This window comes from Pleurodeles waltl, chromosome 4_1 (genome assembly GCF_031143425.1).
Source record: "Pleurodeles waltl isolate 20211129_DDA chromosome 4_1, aPleWal1.hap1.20221129, whole genome shotgun sequence".
NCBI lineage: Eukaryota > Metazoa > Chordata > Amphibia > Caudata > Salamandridae > Pleurodeles > Pleurodeles waltl.
The window spans coordinates 882,678,628-882,703,153 of NC_090442.1; the positions used below are offsets into that span (position 1 = coordinate 882,678,628).

General features: G+C 43.3%; 1 protein-coding gene across 1 annotated transcript in view; it reads left to right on the forward strand.

The window, feature by feature from the left end:
- The window catches only part of MOV10L1 (Mov10 like RNA helicase 1), a 933,047-nt gene that overhangs the window by 633,742 nt on the left and 274,779 nt on the right, over positions 1-24,526 (forward strand). Inside the window, exon 25 of the mRNA XM_069227566.1 lies at positions 17,272-17,379. Within this exon, the coding sequence (XP_069083667.1) occupies positions 17,272-17,379 (108 nt within the window). The remainder of the gene's footprint in view (positions 1-17,271; positions 17,380-24,526) is intronic.

Sequence of the window (24,526 nt, forward strand, 5' to 3'; positions counted from 1 at the left end):
TATCCTTGGGTGAGGGACTTCACCTCGCATTCCACTATTTTAGTATATGGCTTGTCCCTCCCCTTGGGATTTTTCACTAATTCTTACCAATGCTTGTTGTTTCTTGTGCCAATTCCTAATTATTAGTGTGTGTGCGCGTGTGTGTGTGTGTGCGCGCGCGCGTATGCACATACATATATATAATGTACTTACCTTCATTTTGGAGACCGCCTATAAGTAATCTAGTGTAGTGTTACTGTAATAAAGTACCTTTGTTTTTGTAACACTGTGTGGTTGCGTTCACGTGTGATGTTATAGTGCGACTATTGTGGTATTGCCTAAGCTTTGCATGTCTCCTAGATAAGTCTTGGCTGCGCATCTACAGCTACCTCTAGAGAGCCCTGGCTTCCTAGACACTGTCTTAATTCAAGGGGTTGCCTGGACCTGGTATAAGGTGTCAACACCATAGGTGTCCACCACACACCAGGCCAGTGTCCTGCATAGTCGACCAACACCATGTGATGGCACGCAAGGGTACTACTTGAAGAAAAATATCCAGATCCAGTCTGACACCTGGGGAAATACTTAGGTAAGGAATATACCTCTACTAGATAGTACTGAAGGTGAGTAAGTTGTTTGTTAATTCAACGTTGGTGCATTGCTTATACTAAGAAAAAAATTGTATCTTAATTTGCCCTGCTATTTAGATGTTTATAATGGTGGTTCTTTATCCTTCTTAAACTTGGTTGTTTCTGCAGTGCATGCTTATAATAAGGGAGGTTCTTGGTTGTTTCTGCAGTGGATGTTTGCAATAAGGATGATTGTTTATTCTTCTTTGTTTCTGCAGAGGATGTTGGCAGTGATTCATGTACTCGTGGAACTATGTACACTTGTGTTTACTGTCAAATGTTTGTACCATTTTGCATTTTTTGTATGCTTTGCTATATGGTTGCCCAGCTGCTCTAGTTGATACAGATTGTGCTGTTATGCTTAGTTTGCATAACTTTGCTGTACTATTTTTGGTGGTGGTTTATTAGTGTTGTTTGGCATATGTTATGACTGCAAGCTGATACCCTTGGCCTTTAGCTTCACTGTGGTGCCCTTGATGACTTTTTTTTGCATATAATGTGGTGTCTTTGCTGCAACGTTGCACTCTTGGCCAATTTGTTCAAATTTTTTCAAGGCTATGTTCTGACCGGGATGTAGAAGATATTAGTTGAAGTAAGCCTCAAGTATTGCCCTTTTAAGAGCTTGTTAAAAAGAAAACGCATCACATCAGGAAGACCAAAGTCTAACTTCTGTTTAATGCTAAATGGTTAAGGCAATTGTCATTTCAACTCACTAAATATTCGCTCAGTTCCATCAGTACAAGTCTATGGAACCTAAACATGTGCAATCTACTTGTTGCTTTCAGCAAGTACATTCCTAGTGAGCAGGTGGCATCTTTCCAATGGTGGTGGGTGTAGTGGAACACAAGACATCCTTGAGGAGAAGATATAAATGGTGAATACAAAACTGAGCCCATTAATTTCCCAAAATCCAGGTGGGAAGAGAAATCCAAGGATATATTAAAAAAAAAAAGAAAAAGTTGCAACCTCACCACTTCAGTGTTCAATCAGCAAGGCTGCTTAATAATTATTCACTGCTCCATCCTTGGAGCACCTCATTATGCCCTGTTTGGCCTTGTTTTTTTAAATGTTGTTGTTGTCATGGTGCCTCAAGGAGGGGCTGGGGCACAATAAACTAATTATAAGAATGTTGTAGAGTGCTTCAAGAAGCTTACCAGCCCAAAGGAATGTTTAAAAAAAAACTGCAAGTCTCCTGGATCATTATAAACATGAACCCGGGGTAGCTTACCATCATTTTGCAGTTGGTTCTTTGACTGAATGTTGTGGCATGAAGAGTGCTAAAGACTCTAACACCCATTCACAGTTATTTGAATTAAATTGCTTTATTTAAAATATTTTTGTGACATTTATTGTTATGCATTGCTGTGTGTATTTATAAGGAATACTTTGTAATATGAGTTTTGCTAAATTATTGTGATGACTTTTTGACAGCGCCAAATAGGTCTGCTTTATGTAGTTTGATGGGCTAACCCAACGCTAAAGCCAGAAGGTGAGTTTGGTGTTCTGATCCTTTGACAAAGCCATTAGGTCTGCCTTCATTACTTAAAAGAACATCTCTTTTCACTGGTACTTTACGTTAAGAAAAAAACCTCAAACTCATTGAAAAGCAAAGGTTAAAGTTACCTTATAGTTAGGCGAAAATGTGCATTAAATTTGAAACATTTTATATTTAAAAAAAAACTGAGATTCACCAAAAAATGAACAAGAATTACCATGGCCCACCCAATAACATAGTTAAAAATAAGGTAACATTTACAATTTCATAGCTGAAGTCCTAGTCAGTGAAATGATGATCGAAAAAATACATTCCCCCACAAAATCAATAAAAATAATTCCCCAAAAAATTCAAAAATTAACCAGAGAAAAATAGAATTTCCAAAATTAGTCCAATAGTCTAAGGAATCCATACCTTGGAATGTTAACTGTCCACAGCTTTTACTAAAAATTGTCAAAATAGGATTAATTTATAGTGTATGAGGTCAGAAATATTTTGCTTGCAGTAGACATATTTGACTACTCTGGAGTCTTGTATGCTGTGTACACTGTGATATCAACTGATTTGCACTACAAGGCATCATGGACCTACCAAAGGGGTAGCTATTTTGACCCATAGTAATTCCTGTACTTGTTCTAAACTACAACGGGATTAGAGCAGGTGTTGGGCAGTTGTCAGGCTATGCAGAAATGGTGTTTCCTTTACTTTATATACATACTGGGACTAATAGTGGTGACTCATTCATGTTTCTACCACTTCTCCTTGAACCATCTAGTTTGGACAATCCATATGTTCTGTGTAAACTTTAAATTCACTCTTAATGCATGCATTGATTCCACCAATATTGAAATACATATATGTAAGCATTGAACCTGAGCAGCTGCTCGACATTTGATGCGCATGTATAGACTAATTGATAGGTGGCGGTATACTAGACCTAGCACTCTTGGTTTTACATTCTAATATGCTCTGTGTAAGCAGTGTTGCAGGATTGTGGGTAAGTCAAAACTTTGACGTAACTCTGCAAGGTGTGCTTTCCCACCCGCAGGTGACACGAGTAAAGTTGTTTCAGTACACAAGCGATGAATGTGAAAGACAGATTATTCTAGCCCCTCAAAACATGGTTCAATCTGTAATTGACATAGAAGTGTTGCTTTTGAGTTACTAACAGTCCCATATAGGATCAGATGGTGTGGAATCCGGAACAAACCTTTTTTTTCATTATTCACTGTATCACACCCTCTGTACTAAGAAGAGCGAACACTTTTAAGTTAAAAATATGTATTACTACAGGAACAATCTGTTTCTCAGAACATCTAAAACAGCTACACAGAATATTATAAAAGCAGCAAGAAGGTACGTTATAAATAACAAGAATAGAATGAACATTTCTAGCACTGTGAAATAGTCTTTAAAGATATTGTGTAAAACCTGACCCCCTAACATCTACTTCTATGCACCATACTGAGAGAGTTTGAGCAACTTGCAGTTTAGAGTTTCTTAGGGAGAAGAGACATGCTGCATACCTGCAAAGGCTGTCTTTATCAGCAGAGGCACGAAGACCGTGTTCACCATAAAGGGCAAATATGTTGCGGTAGCAGTCGGTCAGTTTTGCTCAGGGACTCAGTGTTATCAGTGTCAGGCAAGGTATAGCATCTGTGAAGTGTGCCAGCAGTAGGTAAGACCGTCTCTGGCAGAATCTCAGGTGATATATTGGGCGAAGGACCTCTCCTAACATGTGGTCAAGTAGTCATCCTTATATACTAAATCTTACCAGAAATTGAAATTTCTGACATAAATTCAAGAATGTTAGACATAGAATATATGCCTTAAAGTATGCACCCCAGATTTTTTTTTCTGAGCATATATGGTAAAAGGACGTTAATTCAGACTATATGGTTTTGGTTATATGTGTGTATGTGTTCTTAATTAACCATGACATGATGGAAAGAAGACATTTGGCCTACAAAATGGCGTGACGCTTTCACAGTTCTTAGAAAGGTAAGGTAAGGTCAGGCTACATCTGCCTCTCATAGTAGACCTGATTCTGCATAAATTGGGAAAGATGGCGACTTCCATTGTTTGACAAAGGGAAAAAGTTAAGCTTCATGAGTCAAGAAGTAGTCGAGGCCTACATAAAATGGAGTCAGACTTTACGTCAGGGTAGATTTGATGTGTCTCACAAGTTTTAGAATCACATGTCATTGCCACCTTGTTTTCACATATCTTTTTGGATCATAATTCACTGGCTCCAACTGTTTTCTATGAAAGGTCTTACCTTTTCAGATAACTAGTGCAGGTGGATGTTTGATTGAGCTGTTATTGAAGGCACACTATTGTGAGCATATAGCAACAACCTTGCCCTCTTTTTTTTTTTTTTTTGCTGTGAACCAGGACTCTGCTTACTGTGCCATTATGTTAGGATACTATCAAGGCTTTTATATGGGGGCTTCTCTTAGCTGTACTATATGACAAGATTAGGAAGGGCATCAGAAAATTGATCTGCTAATCCTCACCTTCATGCCGGAAATGTTTTCTACATATCGAAAATTAAACTTGAGAAAATAAAACTCCAGAAGCTATTTCTGGAAACAGTTATTAAACTTTCCCCAATACAAGACTTAAGCATTTTAACAGTGGTGAAGATATGGGTCGAGTTATTTCCCTACAAATTAAGGAAAAAATAAAATAAGTGTTTTATCAAGCCTATTATCGTTTCTGGTGCTAAAATCCAGACTTGCACTCTAAATGACATGCAGTTTCTTTCGACATATTATTAGAATTTATGTTTAGAAGGGAGCCTCTATTAGGGAGATTGATCAGTATATTTGCCCTGCTGTCCCTAATATTCTTACTAAGTCCAAAAGACACATTTGACTCTTTCTGTACCTTAAAATAAATCACCAAAGCAATTAAGTCTTTAGCAGCAGGCAAAGAAGCCAGACCATCACAATCCCTTCAGAGTTTTATAGAATTTTCCTGAATATAATATTACCTAATTTTTTATTGTTACTTTAGACTGGAGCAAAGAGCCTGCTTCACAGCAAGAAACCTTAATTCCAATTTATGTCAAAAAGAGGAAGGATCCACAGCTCTGTCCACCATACCACCCCATATCATTAATCAATAGTGACACTTAAGATTTACTCTAAAGTTCTGTCTGAGTAGCCCACATGCAGCTTGGGTTTGTTCCCCCCAATGGGATACTACAACGCATATAAACATGACCATCTCTGATTTTGATTTTTGACATAGCTGGAACTCTTGGAATTTCGGCAGGGATGATCAAGCTGAATGCCTCAAAAGCATTCAACAGGATCTCCTGGTCATTCCTGTTGGAAACCTTGTTGGTTTATGGGATTTGAGCCACGAATACTAACTTGGAAATTATTAGTATATACTAATTTGACTGCTAGATTTATATCTTTGAGGGACACCTCTGATGTAACATATATATAATGACAGGGGCTCGTCAACAGTGTTTTCAACGTCCACTGTTATTCATGCACTGTTTGGGCCTTTTTTGCAACATCTGAAGATGTCTGCTTCCCTTTACCCATTAAATATCAATTTAGCTACAATCAGTATAAACCCTCTTAACATACATTTTTCTTTCTTCAGCTCCCATTAGATAAGGGAAGATGGGCTCTTCCTGTTCTCAGATTTTACTACTGGCCTGTCTTTGCAGATCGACTGCCTAAGGCCCTGTCTGTTTAAGATACCTGGCATTTTCAATCACCATATGTGATTACCACCCCTAAAAGTGGTTTTACCAAGCCTCTCATACTTCAAGTATACCAGGTTTAAGAGTCTCTCTCTGTGCTGCCATATGGACAAATACAAAGGCTGAACTACTATTTCCTCAGACAACTTATCGGTCTCTTTGGGACTGTCCTGATTTCCCTTCTTTTTTTGCATAATTATTTCACTGCTGTCAAAATCTTGGGTTTTTCAACTGTTTGAGAGTACCTCAAAGTTGTTAGTAACCCATTTGCAAATGGGAAGGAAAGGGGTCCCCTTTGGACGCCTTCTCCTTTGAGAATGTTCAAGAAATAAAAATGAAAACTCATTTGTTAAACGCATTCTGTCTTTAAAAAAAAAAAAATGCTTTATTTAAAACCAATCACAGACATTGTGGCCACCATCCCTATGATTGCCGCAAATCCTAGTAGGTCGCAAATTGTGACCTACCGCATTAATATTCATTAGGTAGGTCTATTTGCGACCCACTGTGAATTACTAGTTAGGAAATAAGATTTTAGTAATAGCAATTGACAAGTACCAATTAGCAAGCAATCTCTATTTGGTAATCTCTATTACTAATGGTAGTACACCTGGCCCAAAATGTTTTAATTTGGGGAAAGTTTGATTTGCTACTCCCTGTCCAGACTTACCCACTTTAGGTAGAGCGTTGAACTTAGAGGGGATCCAATTCGCTATTATTTTCCAAATGTAACCAGTTGTGGAAAATGCCAGGTTCAGATTTACTATCCTGATTACAAACCTTATCAGATTAGGGAACATGTTGGTCTTTGGGGGGGCTAAATTTACTATTCCAACTCCATCCTTAACCACATTGGAAAATGTGTTGGAATTTGGTGGGGTTCAGATTTACTATTTCAGCTCCAGTCTTCACCTCATTGGAGAAAGTGTTGGACTTTGGGGGGAATGGTCAAAGTTACTATGTCCACAAAAACGTTACAGACATTAGGGAAAATGCTATATTTTTAGATTTCAAAATCAATTACTACCACATAATTATAATAGACATTACATTAAAAACAATACATAACAAAGAATACATTACAGAAACCCAGTTTAATTACCTCAAGAAAATAAACAACGTAAAAAAGTAATCTGAGACTACTACCACAAATCTCAAAACAACTTTTTACACATTTCAAAATGTTTTATAATATATAATTACATTTTATAAATTTAGAATTCCCAATCTAAAAAATACACCGATTATAAAAATGCTTCAATGTAAAACCAATAATTATATCAAAATGAATTAGACTGATTTTTTTGTTAATAAAATACATGTAAATTATCAAGGACCCAAAAACTTTATTGGAAACCTAAAAATATATTAGCAAAATTCAGTTAAAAATAAATAAAATGTTGCATATAAATATTTTAGTTGTTCATAAAAATAAAAACATAATTTCATAAAAAAATATATTATAAGAAATATTTTCAATTAAAAAGAACATTTAATAACTTTGATCATAGTTAATTTAGAAACGTTAAGCTACTCCCCCCTCCATTTCCCTATAAAAACAACATTCTGCTCCTAGCATAATTAGAGGTAAAATAAACATTTTAACACAAATACAAAATATTAAAACAACACAAATATATTTAAGACACTGTTTTTGTGCCTCACAATATTCTTTCCACAGTATTTTGACAGAGTACCAGATAGCTAGACTAACAGTTTTATCAGATAAAGTAAAAAATGGCAGTCTTATTTTAGAGCATGGCCTCTTCCTTCATTTTTTGGGATGATGGTAATTTAAAGAATTGAAGAGCTGGAGCAGCAGTATGCCACCACTTTACACAAAACAGTGAAAATTGAACCCCCGCTCACGACAAGTGCTTCATACCTGCATTGGAGGCATACCTCGTAGTCTGTGAAGGACCATTTGTATCATGTCGGAGGTTTGTAGTGGCGAGCATTCAGAATACCTCTTCAGGTTTAAAGTCTTGCATGACAGTGCCACCGTCTGCAGACATATTGCTACCAATTCTTTAAAATGCTTGGCTCCACCCAGAAGAGTATTTCTCTTTCTCCTCCTGGTTTTCAATGTTTGATGCATCTTCTCTAAAAAAAAAAAAAGTTTAATCTCAAACATGCATAGTATACAAAACTCTGATTTTTTACCTTAGAAGTCTTTTTTTCACTGCTTTTACCAAGAATTGTGTGAGAGTGACACACAGATATAGATGTAGTTTTATATCCCCCCCTCCACGCCACACACGCACAAGGGCACACAATGCAGCTGCCTAAAACATAGTGAACATTACCATAAGCAGTAGATATGGCCTTAAATTGGTAACACATGGAAATACAGACATTGACAACTGCTGTTTGCATGAATTAGTCTTTTAAAGCCAGATTTATTGGCTTTGTCAGTGCTGTTTCCTTGGTGGTAATAGGCAGCCTGTTCCCATGGTATACATGTTTTACATGCCTGAAAAGGGTTTTGTATATTCGGGTAAATCTTTGCCCCGCTTACCAGTTGATTGCACTTCATGGTAAATGAACAAGAATGTCATGTGCTACCAATTTGTCAGGAGAACACACCTGTGAACAGCTTGCAAATGTTGTACCTTGTCCCTCAAATGCCTTTGTTCACTTTAGTTTAGTTTGGGAAATGTGCACAATTCTTTTTTCCCAGGTCAGCGTTCTATGAGAAGCTTACTGTCAATATATTTCCGTTTTGAACTCTGGTTGAAAGGGATGTATTTGACAGTGATCTTCTGCTTTCTTCCTTAAGGGTCATCTAACACTGTTACAGGGGCATACATTTTACAATGTGGTAATCCATTAAACAGCCACCAAGTCACCATCTGCATGTCTTTCCTGTAAATGGATGGACAGGCTGGATAGCCACTGCAGTAGCTTAATCTTAATTAAGATATATGCACCTTACGTTTGCAGTTGAAGGTTTTATTTGTATATATTGAGTCATAAATAAAGCTCCTTTCACAGTTGGCACTCTCACTGCAACAGTTCAAACCAAATTCCTGCCCTAAGGGATTTCACTATTTCATTGGGTGAATTCTGATAACTTTCACTTTAATACTCTGACTTGTCCGTCCTCTCTTCTTTGTATGTGGTTTCTTCTCTGGCTAGGCATTTGCCTTAGAGTAAGGGAAATGTGAGAGACAGGACACAGGAGGATAGAATGAAAAAAGACAGTCAGAGAGGTGAACAAGAGGGGAAACAAGAGGTAGTGATTAGGTAGAAATAGGTCTGATAGAAAGAGATGTAAGGTAAAGATAGAAACAGTGAAGTCGCAATGAAGGAAAATACAGTGAGATAGAGGATGAAGATATATGGACAAGAGGCAAAGAGATAGGAAAGGATGTAGAGTGAAGCTGCCAGAGCTAAAGATTAGAACAGTAGAATGCAGGGGAACACTAAGGGGTGAGGTAGGTAGAGGTAATGTAGGAAGAGAGAGGCGTTAGAGAAAAGTAAATGTAGAAGATAGGTGAGGCAGTGACAAAACTGTAGCGAGATACCAGATAGAATGATGAGTTTGAGAGAGGGGACATTTCTAAAGAGGTATATAAAACCAGGTCAGGTAAAGAGGTTAGTGAGGTAGAGAGAGCAGTAAAGGGTAGAGGTAGATGACGTTAGAGAGAAAAGAGGTAGAGACAGAAAGGTAGGGTGAAACAGACGTACAGAGAGGATGAGGTAGTGTTTTGAGATACAAAGTGAGGTCCAAGCATAAGTGGAGATATATAGAAGTGTAAAGAGATAGTGTTATATAGAGGTAGAGTAAGTTGAAACAGAGAAGAGATCCACAGAGAAATGAGCATGGAAGGGGTAGTGAGAGATTTGCAAGGTAGAGGTAGAGAGATGAAGTAGATAGATTTGTAAAGAGCGGTGAGTTGAAATAAAGGAGGTGCCACAGAGAGAGGGTAATAAGAAAATAAGGTAGAAACAAAGGAGTATGATTCAGTGAGGAGGGTGAGGTAGAGGGAACATATGTAGAAAGTATGGGGAATTAGTGAAGTGGGATTGTGTACTGATGGTAGGTAAATTTATGTAAATTAGGGAGAGAGGTTCAAGTGGCGATAGATGGCGTAGTGAAAGACATGGGTGGTAGGGAGGGTACTGAACTAAAAAGTCACAAGGCAGAAGACTGCTAGAGAGGTAGGACTGGGCCAGCTAGAGAGGTGAGGTTAAAGGGAAGTGTGTTTGAGAGAAGGGTAAAGTAGATGGAGAAAAGATACATAGAGTTTGGACAGACATAGAGCAGTCAGTGAGATACAGAGTGAGATGTGAGGGAAGGTTGTAGAGCTAGGCTCAGAGAGGTGAGATTGTGAGAAAGGTAGAGGCAGGCGGGTTAAATTAGGCTATCTGATAGAGACTTCTAGTTGCAGATTCCTTACCTTAGAATTTCCCCCAGGCGTCAGACTGGATCCGGAGATTTTTCCTCGAGCAATACCCTTGCACGTCGGTAGGTGGCGTCTGTCGACTCCGTGGGCGTTGTTGGTGTCGTAGTTGCCGTGATGATGTCAGGAGTATTACATAGATGCCACCTCAGCGCGGTGACGTCAGTTCTTTTATTTCCGCGCCACGCACTGATCCTGTGACGGCTACCCTGGTCTCTTTTTGACCGATTTCAACCGTTTTGTCGACTTTTCTGGTGAGGTTTTGGTGCGTCGAGGATGTACCTGAAGACCGGTTTCAAGCTGTGCGAGGACTGTCACTGCATGATGTCGGTGACAAATCCGCATCAGGTTTGTTTGTGGTGTCTCAAGCGCGACCACGACCTGAACTCCTGCTCTGAGTGCCGGGCCATGGACCTGAAGGCCTCGAGGGAGCGGTCCCTCAAAATCATGGTGGCCTGGCGCTTGACTTCCTGTAGGTCCCGGTCTCAAGACCGTTCGCGGAGCCATCACCACTCGTCGTCCTTTAAATCTTCGAGTGCAGGTAAGAAAAAGAAGTCGTCGAAGAGGGCTTATCACCTGACAACTTCGTCCCGTTGCTCAGCTGACATGACGCTGGAGGAGCGCCGATGCTCAAGACCTCCATCCTCGTAGCCTGTGTCTGGGTCCGCTCCATGCTTTCCCGAGTCTCCAGGAGCAGGAGTGACCCCCGCCCAACATAAAGAATCCTATAAGGCCATGCGCCTCATGTTTGGGTGGACCGATCCCGATATGGCGCCTTCAGGCCCAAGGGGTTCAGTTGAGGGGCCTTCAGGTTCCGCACCGGCGGCTTCGACTCCGTGCCAGCGGCGGTCGCACCATTGAGCCCTTCCCCAGCGCCGGAACGATTGTCTACGCTCCCAACATCGGTAGTGGCCACTATCGACATTGACCCGATCCTTATCCCCGATGACTCGGAATCAGCGTGGCGTCGGCCGACCCCGCCTCTGTCTTCGATGAGGCCTATTCCCCCCAGGTCAGATTCAGACCCTTTTTCCTATGGATACAAACTTGGGAAAGGATTGGAGGGGCCCCTGGACCCTTAATGAATACCAGGATGACTCATCTTTGGACTGGGTACAGGAATTGGGCAACACCAGTGGACCGGACACTTCTCCAGATGCTGGCATGCTGTCTCCTCCTACCGTGGCTACGGCGGAGGGAGCAACTAATGGTATGGTGGTCAGTAGGGCAGCTGAGGTCCTTGGCCTTGAGCTTCCTACTGTAGAGGTCAGGCCAACCTCCTGACGTAGGTGCTTCAACCAGGGGCTTCCACATCTGAGCCCCTTTTACCGTTCAATGAAGCCCTCACCGGTGTCCTTTTGAGTACTTGGTCCAAATCCATCACAGGGGCTCCTGTGAATAGGACTATTGCACACCGCCATCGGCCCGCTCTGAACGACCCTAAATTCCTGTCCTAACGCCTGAGACTCTTGCCATCCAGGCTTCCTCTTCTTCAGACGCATTTCCTTCCACACCCCTGGACAGGGAATCAAAAGGCTGGAACAATTTAGGAAGAAGTTTTTTCCTACCTCCAGTCTTGTGCTGCGGTCTGTGAACACTGCATGCCTTTTGGGTGGTTATACCCCTCTCTGTGGGATACGGTTGCTCAAGTCCTGCCGCAGATATCGGGTGAGGCCTGTGCTATCGTCTCCCAAGCTGTCAGCGATGGGAGAGATGCGGCGAAGTTCACAATCCAATGTGGGCTGGACACGACAGACTCTCTGGGCAGATCGGTTGCTACAGCAGTGGCTTTGCGACGTCACGCCTGGTTGCGTACTTCTGTTTTTTCTGGGGATGTCCAACAGTCCCTCATGGACATGCCCTTTGATGGCTCCCGTCTCCTTGAAGACAAAGTGGACTCGCCTTGGAGAGTTTCAAGGATTCCCGGGCTACGGCTCGGTCCCCTGGTCTTTCCTCTGTCCCTCACCTCCCGCAGTCCGCTTTATGCCCCTTTTGTGGCCAAGGAAAGGGGCACCCTGTCATGTCCCCCACCCAGCCACTGTGCCACCCATGCTGTTCAGCCACTGCGTGGCCGGGGACGTGGAATCCCACGTGGGCGTGGGACAGGGAACCAGAGGTCTGCCCAGTCCACCTCTGCCCCCAGTGCAGCCTCCAAACGCTCCTAGTCCGTCCTCTAACTCCCTTCTAGTTGGCGGCAGGATTTGCCATCACCTGCCCCACTGGGAATCCATCACTGTGGACAGGTGGGTTTTGCTGATCGTTCGAAAGGGCTACTCCCTCCCTTTCGAATCTGCTTCACCAGCCATGCCTCCATCACTCAGCCAACTCCCAGAGGATCATTTGGCACTTCTCCACCTGGAAGTCGCAGCTCTCTTGGCCAAGGGAGCTATAGAGAATATCCCTGTGCGGTCGTGGTTGTTATTCCCACTACTTTGTGGTGCCGAAAAAGGACAAGGGCTCATGTCCTATCCTAGACCTTCGGGACCTGAACTACTTCTTTAAGAAGGAGAAATTCAAAATGCTCACCCTGACTCAGGTTCTGTCAGCCTTAGACCGAGGAGACTGGAAGGTAGCGATGGACTTGCAGGACGCTTATTTCCACATCCCCATCCTGCCTGTCCACACATTACCTACGATTCGTGGTAGGTCATGAGCACTTTCAGTTTACCGTGCTCTCCTTCGGCCTTACAAGCGCCCCTCGGGTGTTCACGAAAGGGATGGCAGTGGTTGCAGCTCATCTGCGCAGGTTAGAGGCATTAGTCTTACCCTACTTCGATGACTGGCTGTTAAAGGCAGACTCGCCCCAGAAAGTCATCTCCCACCTTCAGACTATGGCGACCCTCTGCACACACTGGGCTTCACTATAAACTTGCCGAAGTCATACCTGACTCCCTCTCAGGCGCTCCCTTTCATCAGAGCTGTTCTGGACACAGTGCAGTTTTGGGCTTATCCTCCCTAAAAGTGAGTCCAAGATATTCAGGCTATGATTCTGACCTTTCAGCCTCTGTCTTGGGTTTTGGTGAGACTGACTCTGAGGGTGCTGGCCCTCATGGCCTCCTGCATCCTGCTAGTGACACATGCCAGATGGCATATGCGAGCTCTGCAGTGGGACTTGAAGTTCCGGTGGGCGCAGCATCAGGGGAATCTCTCCAACACGGTCCAGATATCGGAGGGGACTGCGAAAGACCTGCAGTGGTGGCTTTCGAGTCCGGATTGGGTCCACGACAGATCCTTCTCCCTTCTCCAGCCAGATCTACCTATAGTGACAGATGCGTCACTTTTGGGATGGGGCGGCCACATGGGAGAGGCGGAGATCAGAGGCCTCCGGTCTCTGGCGGAGTCTGGGCTCCATATCAATCTTCTGGAGCTCCGGGCGATCAGGATTGCGTTGAAAGCATTTCTTCCCTCTCTCAAAGGGAAGGTAGTGCAGTTGTTCACGGACAATAGTACCACCATGTGGTAATGCAACAAACAGGGCGGAGTAGGGTCCTGGACCCTTTGTCAAGAGGCCCTACGTCTCTGGACATGGTTGGAACATCAGCGCATTATCCTGGTGGTTGAACATCTGGCGGGTTCTCTCAAAGCCATAGCGGACGAACTAAGCTGTCGATGCACAGCCGATCATGAATGGCATCTCCATCCGGAGGTGGCGCAAGGTCTCTTTCAGCAGTAGGGAGAGCCTTGGTTAGATCTCTTCTCCTCCGCAGAGAACGCGCAATGTCAGCTGTTTTGCGCATTGGAGTTTCCAAGGCGGCACTCGCTCTGAGACGCTTTTCGTCTCGAATGGAACACCTGCCTCCTTTACACATATCCCACTTCTGCCCATAGTTCTCAAGAAGATCAGAAACGACCGGTGCCAAATCATCTTGGTGGCTCTGGACTGGGCACGGAGAGTCTGTTATCCAGAGCTATTGAGTATGGCCATCGATCCTCCACTCAGACTGCCTCTTCGGGCGGATCCTATGTCGCAGCAACCGGGATGGTTCTTCACCCGAACCTGCCCAACCTCCTCCTTCATACGTAGAGATTGAGCGGCGACAGTTGACAACGTTGATCTTCCACCCAAAGTCTGTGATGTCATCTTGGCAGCCAGGCGTCCCTCCACCAAAACTGTATACGCCTGTCGGCATAAATTTGTGGCATGGTGCACCAACAAATCTGTTGATACCCTCTCTTCCCCTCTATCCGAGGTTCTTTTGTTCATTCTTTCTTTAGCCCAGCAGGGCTCTGCTTTGGTCACCCTTAAAGGGTATTTATCTGCCATTTCGGCCTTTCTTAGGTTACCTGATCAGCCCTCACTCTTTAAAACTCCTGTTGTAAGTAGATTCCTAAAAGATCTTACCCATTTATTTCCTCCCACTCCCTTTATCATGCCTCAGTGGGACCTCAACCTTGTCCTTACTTATTTAATGTGTACATCGTTTGAACTGATGCACAATTGTCCCTTATGGCTCCTCTCCTTAAAAACTGTCTTTCTTGTTGCCATAACCTCTGCTCACGGGGTGAGTGAGCTTCAGGCCCTTTAGTCCGAGCCTCCATACTTGTCTGTGCACCTTGCCAAAGTGGTGTTGAGCACTAAGGCCTCCTTCCTTCCAAAGGTGGTTACACCTTTTCATGTAGGCGAGTCCATCACCCTGCCTACTTTATGTGCATCCCATCATCGTTCCCATGAGGAGAAGAGACTCCACCGTCTGGCCCAAAAGAGAGCGTTGGCGTTCTGCCTTAATCGTATTAAAGATTTCCGGGTGGACGATCAACTCTTTGTCGGACATGTGGGTGTGAAAAAAGGGAAGGCAGTGCAAAAACGTACCATCTCTTGATGGGTAATTCTTTGAATCAAGTTGTGCTAGCTTTGGCCAAAAGCAACGTCATGAGGGCTTGCATGCTCATTCCACCAGAGCAACTTCTGCTTCCACTGCATTGGCACGCGGAGTTCCTGCCCTGGATATCTGCCAGGCAGCTACGTGGGGCGTCCCTGCACACGTTTGCCAAACACAACTGCCTGGGCAGTCATTTCCGTCTGGACTGCTAACTTGGTCTTTCGGTCCCGCAGGACTTCCTAGTATGATCTTGGTTCGCAGCCCACCACCGAGGATGGCATTGCTTGGGTATCTATTCTAAGGTAAGGAATCTGCAACTAGAAGTCTCTATCAGATGAACAAGTTACTTACCTTCGGTAACAAAATATCTGGTAGAGACATATTCTAGTTGCAGATTCCTTACCGACCCACCCATCCTCCCTGCTTGCAAACTGACTTCTAGGGACAGGGATTCTCCCTTCAGGTCGTTAGCTCTGGTGCATCAATCTCAGTGTTCTCAGCAGCTCTGCGCTTTGACGTGGAAAGTTGTTAAAAGAAACAGACGTCACTGCGCTGAGGCGGCGTCTGTGTACTACTCCCGACGTCATCACAGCGACTACGATGCCAACAACACCCGCGGAGTCGACTGACGCCACCTAGGGTATTGCTCAAGGAAAAATCTCTGGATCCAGTCTGACTGCTGGGGGAAATCCTAAGGTAAGGAATCTGCAACTAGAATATGATATCTCTACCAGATATTTTGTTACCACAGGTAAGTAACTTGTACGTTAAGAGATGGGTGGTAGGCATAGGTTAGGTGGAAAGAGTTGACACAGGGCGTAGACACAAAGGAGGGTAGAAGAGGTAAGAGATAATTTATTTAGGAGAGGTTTGATGAAATAGAGAGAACAATATATTTTTTTTATTTAATTGCCCCCAAGTGATTAAGGTTTGACAGGCTGGCCACATTAAGCTGTCAGATTCGTTAAAAAAATCAGTTTTTTATGAACGCAGTTCTCATTGTGTCATGGACTCCCTTGAAAGTTGGTGGTCCTTTGAAACTTATGATGATGAGAGACCCTGTGGCAGTCCAGTTATCATAATGAAATATACAGATTGGTCCTCTTGCCATTGAACAATGTTCGTATTTTTACTAGGCCTACCAAAGATATTACATACATTATGACTCAAACATAAAGAATGTGCTTGATTTTAGGGGAAGAAGACCACGTATAAAGCACTTTGAACCCCTCCATCATCGAAAATACATTATACCTGAAACATCATGCATGACCTAGCGTGCCTTCCGATACAGGAGTTGTGAATATCAAAAAATAGGCTTTTACTTGATTGATTGACAAACCTCAGATTTGAGTATGTCAACAAAATGTGACAGTGTTAATGCAGCAGGTAGGGAGGATGAATCTTACGTGTGCAGGACCTGGTGCTGCTTAATCGTATGCCTGCTGATCTGAGGTCAGAATCATCTTCAGTTCAAAAAGGATCTGAAAGCCTCCTTTGCCTTTGAATATTTAGATACATGAACTCAATCGCCCACCCTCTCTCTACACATGTTGGAAGCAGGCCCGGTCGGTGAACATACTTGTCTACTTGACGCAGACCATGTTGATAGAAGTGCAAACCCTAACCTGATGTGCCAACCTTCCCGGCCTAAGCCCAGCAGAACATTACATGATTACCAAAGCTCTTGTTTATTATGATTTGCATAGGGCATTTGAAGTAAGCTTTTGGCCAAATGTTCAGGGCATAGCTGGCATATGGTGCTGTTACTACTGCATCATTATAGTCTCTATTATCTGCATAATTTGAGTTGCATCCCCTTTAAACACTGTTGAGTGCTTCTGAATCGGGGAAGTTTTTGGAAATGTGAAAAGTAAGTTAGGCTAAGGTGGAGCAATGTTTTGCATTTAAGGGAGAGTGTGTTACGGAAATGCTTTGTGTTGTACTATTCAGCTACATGTTTCTTGTTCTTATATGCTGTAGATTCCCAATCTAATTCACATTTCCAAAGCTTTTATGACTGATGTTATGTTGGAGTGTGATTATTTGACCAACAGCTATTTAGAGAAAGAGGGAATTAAGGAGAACTATTTGTCCATGCAGTGTCATCATCATAAATAACGTGGAGGGTGTTACATGTGGATCACTGGGAAGCAAAACATCTATAATTATTTCACATCCAATGTACAAAAAAACGTTTTCTTTTTGTTTTCTTTAGGGTGAAAAAATTCGAAAACTTCTACAAACTGTTGATCTCTCGGAAATTAAAGTTGGATCTGTCGAAGAGTTCCAGGGTCAGGAATACCTGGTTATCATAATTTCAACAGTAAGTAACACGACAAGCTCTTTGGAATACAGCATAACTTTCTTTAGTGATCAACAGGGGTGACTCTTGGAGGTTATACAGTGTGCCCTTAGTAACCAATGTCCAAACAAAAGTATATTTTGTCTAGACTGTATGTGTACCATGGTGAAATCAAGTTATTTGGGAGTGCCTACATATTTTAGTAGTAAAGGAGAAGTGGATATGTTTTTCTTCTTTGCCTGCTAATTTCTTTGGATTTAGATGGCAGTTCCATTTCCACATCCTTAAAAGACCATCTTGGCTGTTTTTCCATGTCTATTTAAAACACATAAAAGTCCTTCTAAGGCAGATTTTATATCTGCTCTACAGCGTACCTGCCCCAAGCAGGTACTAACAGGTGTTGTTTTCTGCATCCTGAATGGTGTGGTAGGGGATATGGGAATTGTGTTGGTGATTTCTGGCTCCTATCCATTTCTCTGCCTTAGGTAAATACTGTCATATATGCCTGATTTTTTCACTCCATGCATTTGTGAAAATTCAACTTAAAGCAGGATTGATAGCATGGCTGAATTGGAGGTTTAAGGTCAATGTTGTTGGCAATGCAGCAAACATTTAGTAACAACTATTTATTTTCACTGCTTGGGAGTCCAACTTAAATGTACTTACCAGTCCAATCCAATACAATTTGATTGAGACTTGGGTTAGTCACATATTAACAAACCTAGTAAGCTCCCTGAGGAACCATCTTCAAAGGTTTACATGCCATCAACCTATCCTGCCAGCAAGTCACCTAGGGCATAAATAACCACAGAGGTTGGTAATCATACATTTTTTCTGAGAATTTCAAAGAAGTAAACATTTGTAAGCATTTGGCAAACATGTAAAAACAATCGAGAGGAATGCTCCTACATCTTGAAGACAAAATCAGTTCATGTGTGATTTTGTGTTGCAGTAGCCTCATTCAGCCAACATTCCTAGTTCCCTCAACGTTTGTTTCGTACTGGGGCCTGTTCAGCATACATCCCTCTCTGATTCTGGTAAACAAATAGCTTTCAGCTTGGTTTGCCTTTACTGCCATCTCTTTTGGTCAGCACTAGTCTGGGAATCTTTAAATTGTCTGCTCTACAATTAGGTCATTTTGTACGCTCTGGCTGTGTGAGCATTTAGTACTCTCTTTATGTCCATGGAGGCCCAAAATTCCCTCTGTTCTTCAAACATGGGCTATTTTACCTGTTTCATTCTGGGATCTGTGCCCCATTCCACAGTAACCCAATTGTCCCTATTTGTTTTACTGAGAATTGGAGTACCCAAATTGTTTGCCACTGTGCATTGTGGCCAAGTGGAAAAAGAGAAACCCGCAAATCAAAATCTAGAAAAGATCCAGCCTGCCACTAAATGAAATAACTCACTGTTATGCTAATTCTGCACACCCTACTCTCATTTCTCCCCTCCCCTCCCTCATTTCCTGTCCTAGCAGAGAGATGGATCTATGCTATGTTCCTTTGACCCCACCACCTCACCTCCTTTCAAAACGTGTGTTATTTTGGCCCCTTATTATCTATTTCCTCACAGGCCAATCTGGCCTGACAGAAACTAAAATCCTTGAAACCTTGGCCCTTTTTGGTACAACACATTAGCCATGAAGGTAAATAATGCATTATAAACCAACTTCTCACCAGATAAAGAAGATGACCACATTAATCTTATGTTTTAGGACCGTAATACTACTGACAAGTTGGGAACCCAGCTAAAAGCAGGGAGCAAACAGTGGTTCGTAAGACAACCAGTGACTGTCGGGTCCAAAGGTACCTCAGCAGATGTGAAGTTTGGTAAACTCTTAGTATCTGAGACAAAGAGAGAACGTGCCAAAAAGCAATGACTACTAGGTGCTGAGAACCATGGGCAGAACACGCCCAGCCGACAATGTCTGCATGGACAGTGAACAGCAGCATCCTGTGTGAAGAGGATCGTAGAGGGGCAAGGAAGGATTTGGTTACAGCCAAAGTCTCTGGTGGAAAGCCTTTTTGGCTTTAGGCCTATGGCAGCTGGGCCACCTTGAACCAGAGTATTATCAGCACGACTGAACTCTAGAGTTATAAGGTGCCAGCAGCAGCATTTATAAATGCATTTTGATGGATACAATGTCATGGCCACAAACAAGGAGGTAAGCAAAGCTTAACTTCACAACAGGAAGTAAAAGATGTTTTGAAAGATGAAGTATGTCTCATACTCAGCCGAAAAGTCTCTGAGAGCATTATTCAGAATTGTATGGAGCGGTAGCTTTTTTTTGTTTCAGTGGAAATTCTGCTCCACATGAATACAAGTTTTACAGCTTGCTGAATTTTACTCGGTATTAGTGTGTGAGATTTCTCAACTGGCAATACCCTCTTGATACTGCTTAACACCACTTGTAAAATGCAGACTAGTCACCAGCGAAGTGAACAAGTGTTCAGGAATAGAAAAAGCTATCACACTCTGAAGATGCAGATGGTGTGTTTGGCCAAACAGTACATCTGCCATGTGAATGCCTAGTATCCTGGCTCTGTGCATGATGCCATTATCTTGAGGAATAGCAGCATCCCATATGTGATGGGCCAACTCCAGAGGCACCGGGTGTGGCTAATAGGTGAGCACAAGGCCCCCACCCAGTATATGTTTGTGTCTGGGTATGTGGTTGTCTCTAAGGGTTAGTGTGTGTGTGTAACAGTTGTCCCTCGATATTTGCAGGTGACACTGGTTACCCCAACCTCATGGCTACTGACCTCAGTGAGGAATGCCAGGACAAGGGCAGAGGAACATTACAATGAGGCACATGGGCGAACAAGGAGGATAATTGAGAGAACCTTTGACCTCCTGAAGGCCAGTTTCCTGTGCCTCCATCTGACAGGTGGATCCCTGTACTATTCACCCAAGAAGGTGTGCCAGATCATCGTTGTATGTTGCACAACCTGGCCTTGAGACGCCAGGCGCCTTTTCTGCAGGAGATGAACCTGGGGATGGTCTTGTGGCAGCGGTGGAGCCTGTGAACAGTGAGGAAGAGGAGGCAGAGGAAGAAGATGTGGACAACATAAGTAATATCAAACTGCAGTACTTCCAGTGACACACAGATAAGACACTGTAACTTCACTTTACTTTTCAGTTTTGTGTTGGACATTGTACATGGCAGCCTGATTTCCCTATGTCTATGGCCACTTACTGTACCCTTTGGCATCTCTATTTTCAGATATCTGTGGTCCACTCTGGCTCCTGGTATGTTTACTGCTGCACACTAAAGGTCATACCAATGTTTAACCCCTTTCGCTGCCAGGCCTTTTCCCCCTCCTGTGCAGAGCCTTTTTTTGGCTATTTGGGGCAGTTCGTGCTTAGGCCCTCATAACGTTTTGTTCACATAAGCTAGCCACGGCAAATTTGCGTCCTTTTTTCCCAACATCCTAGAGATTCTAGAGGTACCCAGACTTTGTGGGTTCCCCTGAAGGAGACAAAGAAATTAGCCAAAATACAGTGAGTTTTTTTTTTTTTAAATGGGAAAAAAGGGCTGCAGAAGTCAGCTCGTAGGTTTTTCCCTGAAAATGGCATCAACAAAGGGTTTGCGGTGGCAAGATCACCATCTTCCCAGATTTCCGGAACAGGCAGACTTGAATTGGAAAACCCAAATTTTCAATACAATTTTGACATTTTACTGGGACATACCCCATTTTTACTATTTTTTGTGCTTTCAGCCTCCTTCCAGTTAGTGAGCAAAATGGGTGAGAAACCAATGCTGGATCCCAGAAAGCTAAACATTTCTGAAAAGTAGACGAAATTCTGAATTCAGAGAGGGGTCATTTGTGTACATCCTACAAGTGTTTCCTACAGAAATAACAGCTGAAATAAAAAACTATTGAAATTGAGGTGAAAAAAACAGCCATTTTTCTCCACGTTTTACTCTGTAACTTTTTCCTGCAATATACTGCTATGTCAGCTGGACTCTTCTGGTTGCGGGGATATATAGGGCTTGTAGGTTCATCAAGAACTCTAGGTACCCAGAGCCAATACATGAGCGGAGCCTTGCAATGGGTTTTTATTCTATACTGGGTATACAGCAATTCATTTGCTGAAATATAAAAAGTGAAAAATAGGCATCAAGAAAACCTTTGTATTTCCAAAATGGCCACAAGATAAGGTGTTGAGAAGCAGTGTTTATTTGCACGTCTCTGAATTCCGGGGTGCCGATACTAGCATGTGAATTACAGGGCATTTCGCAAATAGACGTCTTTTTTACACACTGCCTTACATTTGGAAGGAAAAAATTTAGAGAAAGACAAGGGGCAATAACACTTGTTTTGCTATTCTGTGTTCCCCCAAGTCTCCTGATAAAAATGGTACCTCACTTGTGTGGGTAGGCCTAGCGCCCACGAAAGGAAATGGCTCAAAACACAACGTGGACACATCACATTTTTTCCACAGAAAACAGAGGAGTTTTTTGCAAAGTGCCTACCTGTGGATTTTGGCCTCTAGCTCAGCCGGCACCTGGGGAAACCTAGTAAACCAGCGCATTTTTGAAAACTAGACACCTAGGGGAATCCAAGATGGGGTGACTTGTGGGGCTCTGACCAGGTTCTGTTACCCAGAATCCTTTGCAAACCTCAAAATGTGGCCCAAAAAACACCTTTTCCTCTCATTTCGGTGACAAAGTTCTGGAATCTGAGAGGAGCCACAAATTTCCTTCCACCCAGAGTTCCCCCAAGTCTCCCGATAAAAATGGTACCTTACTTGTGTGGGTAGGCCTAGCGCCCACAAAAGGAAATGGCCCAAAAGACAACGTGGACACATCAAATTATTTCACAGAAAACAGAGGTGTTTTTTGCAAAGTGCCTACCTGTGGATTTTGGCCTCTAGCTCAGCCGGCCCTAGGTGGGGCAGCAATGGCCTAAAATAAATTCCCGGAAACGCGCCCCCTGGAGCAGATCGGCCTAATAACAATAGGCCGATCAGCACCCAGATGGGGGGCAGAAATGGCCTAAAATAAATTTGTCCCCCACTCCCCCCAGCAGCGACCCTTGCCTACGGGATCGATCCCCCTGCGTGACATTGGCGCAAAAAAAAAAAAAGATCCCCGGTGCCTTGTTGTTTCTGCCCCCCTTGGGGCAGATTGATCTAAAATCGGCCGATCTGCCCCCAAGGGGGGCAGAAATGGTCTAAAAACAATTCCCCCCCCCCCCTAGGGGAGCGACCCTTGCCTAATGGGTCGCTCCCCATCTAAAAAAAAAAAAAAACTAAACATTTTTTTTCCCTGGCGCCTAGAGGTTTCTGCCCCCCCGGGGGCAGCAGATCGGCCTAATAACAATAGGCCGAATCGCCTAAAATAAATTTGCCCCCCAAGGCCCCCGGGGAGCGAACCTTGCCTATGGGGTCGCTCCCCTTGCGTGACGGCGCAAAAAAAAAGATCCCTGGTGCCTAGTGGTTTCTGACCCCCTTGGGGGCAGATTCACCCAAAATCCGCCGATCTGCCCCCAAGGGGGGCAGAAATGGTCTAAATACAATTTGCCCCCCCAGGGGAGCGACCCTTGCCTAAGGGGTCGCTCACCATCTGTAAAACAACAACAACAAAATCCCCGGTGCCTAGTGGTTTCTGACCCCCTTGGGTGCAGATCGGCCTAATTAAAATAGGCTGATCTGCCCCCCAGGGGGGCAGAAATGGCCTAAAATAAATTTGTCCCCCAGGGGAACGACCCTTGCCTAAGGAGTCGCTCCCCTTGCGTGAAATTCACGAGAAAAAAAAAGGGGGGCATAAATGGTCTAAATACAAATTGCCCCCCCAGGGGAGCGACCCTTGCCTAAGGGGTCGCTCACCATCTGTAAAACAACAACAACAAAATCCCCGGTGCCTAGTGGTTTCTGACCCCCTTGGGGGCAGATCGGCCTAATTAAAATAGGCTGATCTGCCCCCCAGGGGGGCAGAAATGGCTGAAAATAAATTTGTCCCCCAAGGGAACGACCCTTGCCTAAGGAGTCGCTCCCCTTGCGTGAAATTCACAAAAAAAAAAAAAAACTCCCTGGTGTCTAGTGGTTTCTGTCCCCATTGGGGGCAGATTGGCCTCATAAAAATAGGCCAATCTGCCCCCAAGGGGGACAGAAATGGCCTAAATATAATTTGCCCCCTAGGGGAGCAACCCATGCCTAAGGGGTCGCACTCCACCTCAAAAAAAAAAGATCCCTGGTGCCTAGAGGTTTCTGAGAGAGACTTCATTTTTATTTGTATTTTTTTATTTTTTATTTTAATATGTCGGAGGGGGAGGACTATACAAGGAAAAAAAAAAAGAAAAGAAGACATAATATATCCGTGAGGAAAAAGGAAACAAAGAAGGAGAAAGAGGACCTGGAAGAAAACAGTTGTATACATCACATATCAAAAACAGTTAACATTTTTTACAATGATATTGATATTCCAACCATCTAGTCAATGGTGCCCATATTCGTTCCCCCCCATACCTCTTCTTGTGACCCTTTAGCTTGTAGAGACTTAATTCAGTATTGTAAATGGCAAGTAATCTAGAGCGCCAACCCTCAAACGTGGGGGGTTCTTTTTGATCCAATCTGTAGCAATACAAAGACGATATACTGCCATTGTTAAAAATAAAAATCACCTTATTTTATACAATGCAGGTTCCATACTTTCAGATGAGTCTATAACCCCAAGTACTACCAGCATAACAGTTACCTGAATATTGCAATGCGTAATCTTCTTAAGGAATACCTCTATCTCGTTTAGAATTCCCCGCAACATTGGGCATGCAAAAAACATATGCGTTATCTCAGCTTCAGCTTCCCCACATCGAGTGCAAATTCCAGAGGATTTCCCCCACTTTTTCAACTTTGCAGGAGTATAATATAAGTCCATCAATGTCTTGTAATGCTGGGTTTTCAAATTAGCTGAGAGAAATGTTGTGTTCGATGGCATCTGTCGCTGTAGATACACATGTTCTGCATAGCTCGCCATCTGGTGTTGGGTCGGAGTGTTACAAGTTGTTTTTCTTCGAAGAAGTCTTTCGAGTCACAGGACCGAGTGACTCCTCCTTTTGTCTCCATTGCGCATGGGTGTCGACTCCATCTTCGATTGTTTTCTTTCCGCCATCGGGTTCGGACGTGTTCCAGTCGCTCCGAGTTTCGGAACGGAAAGTTAGTAGAT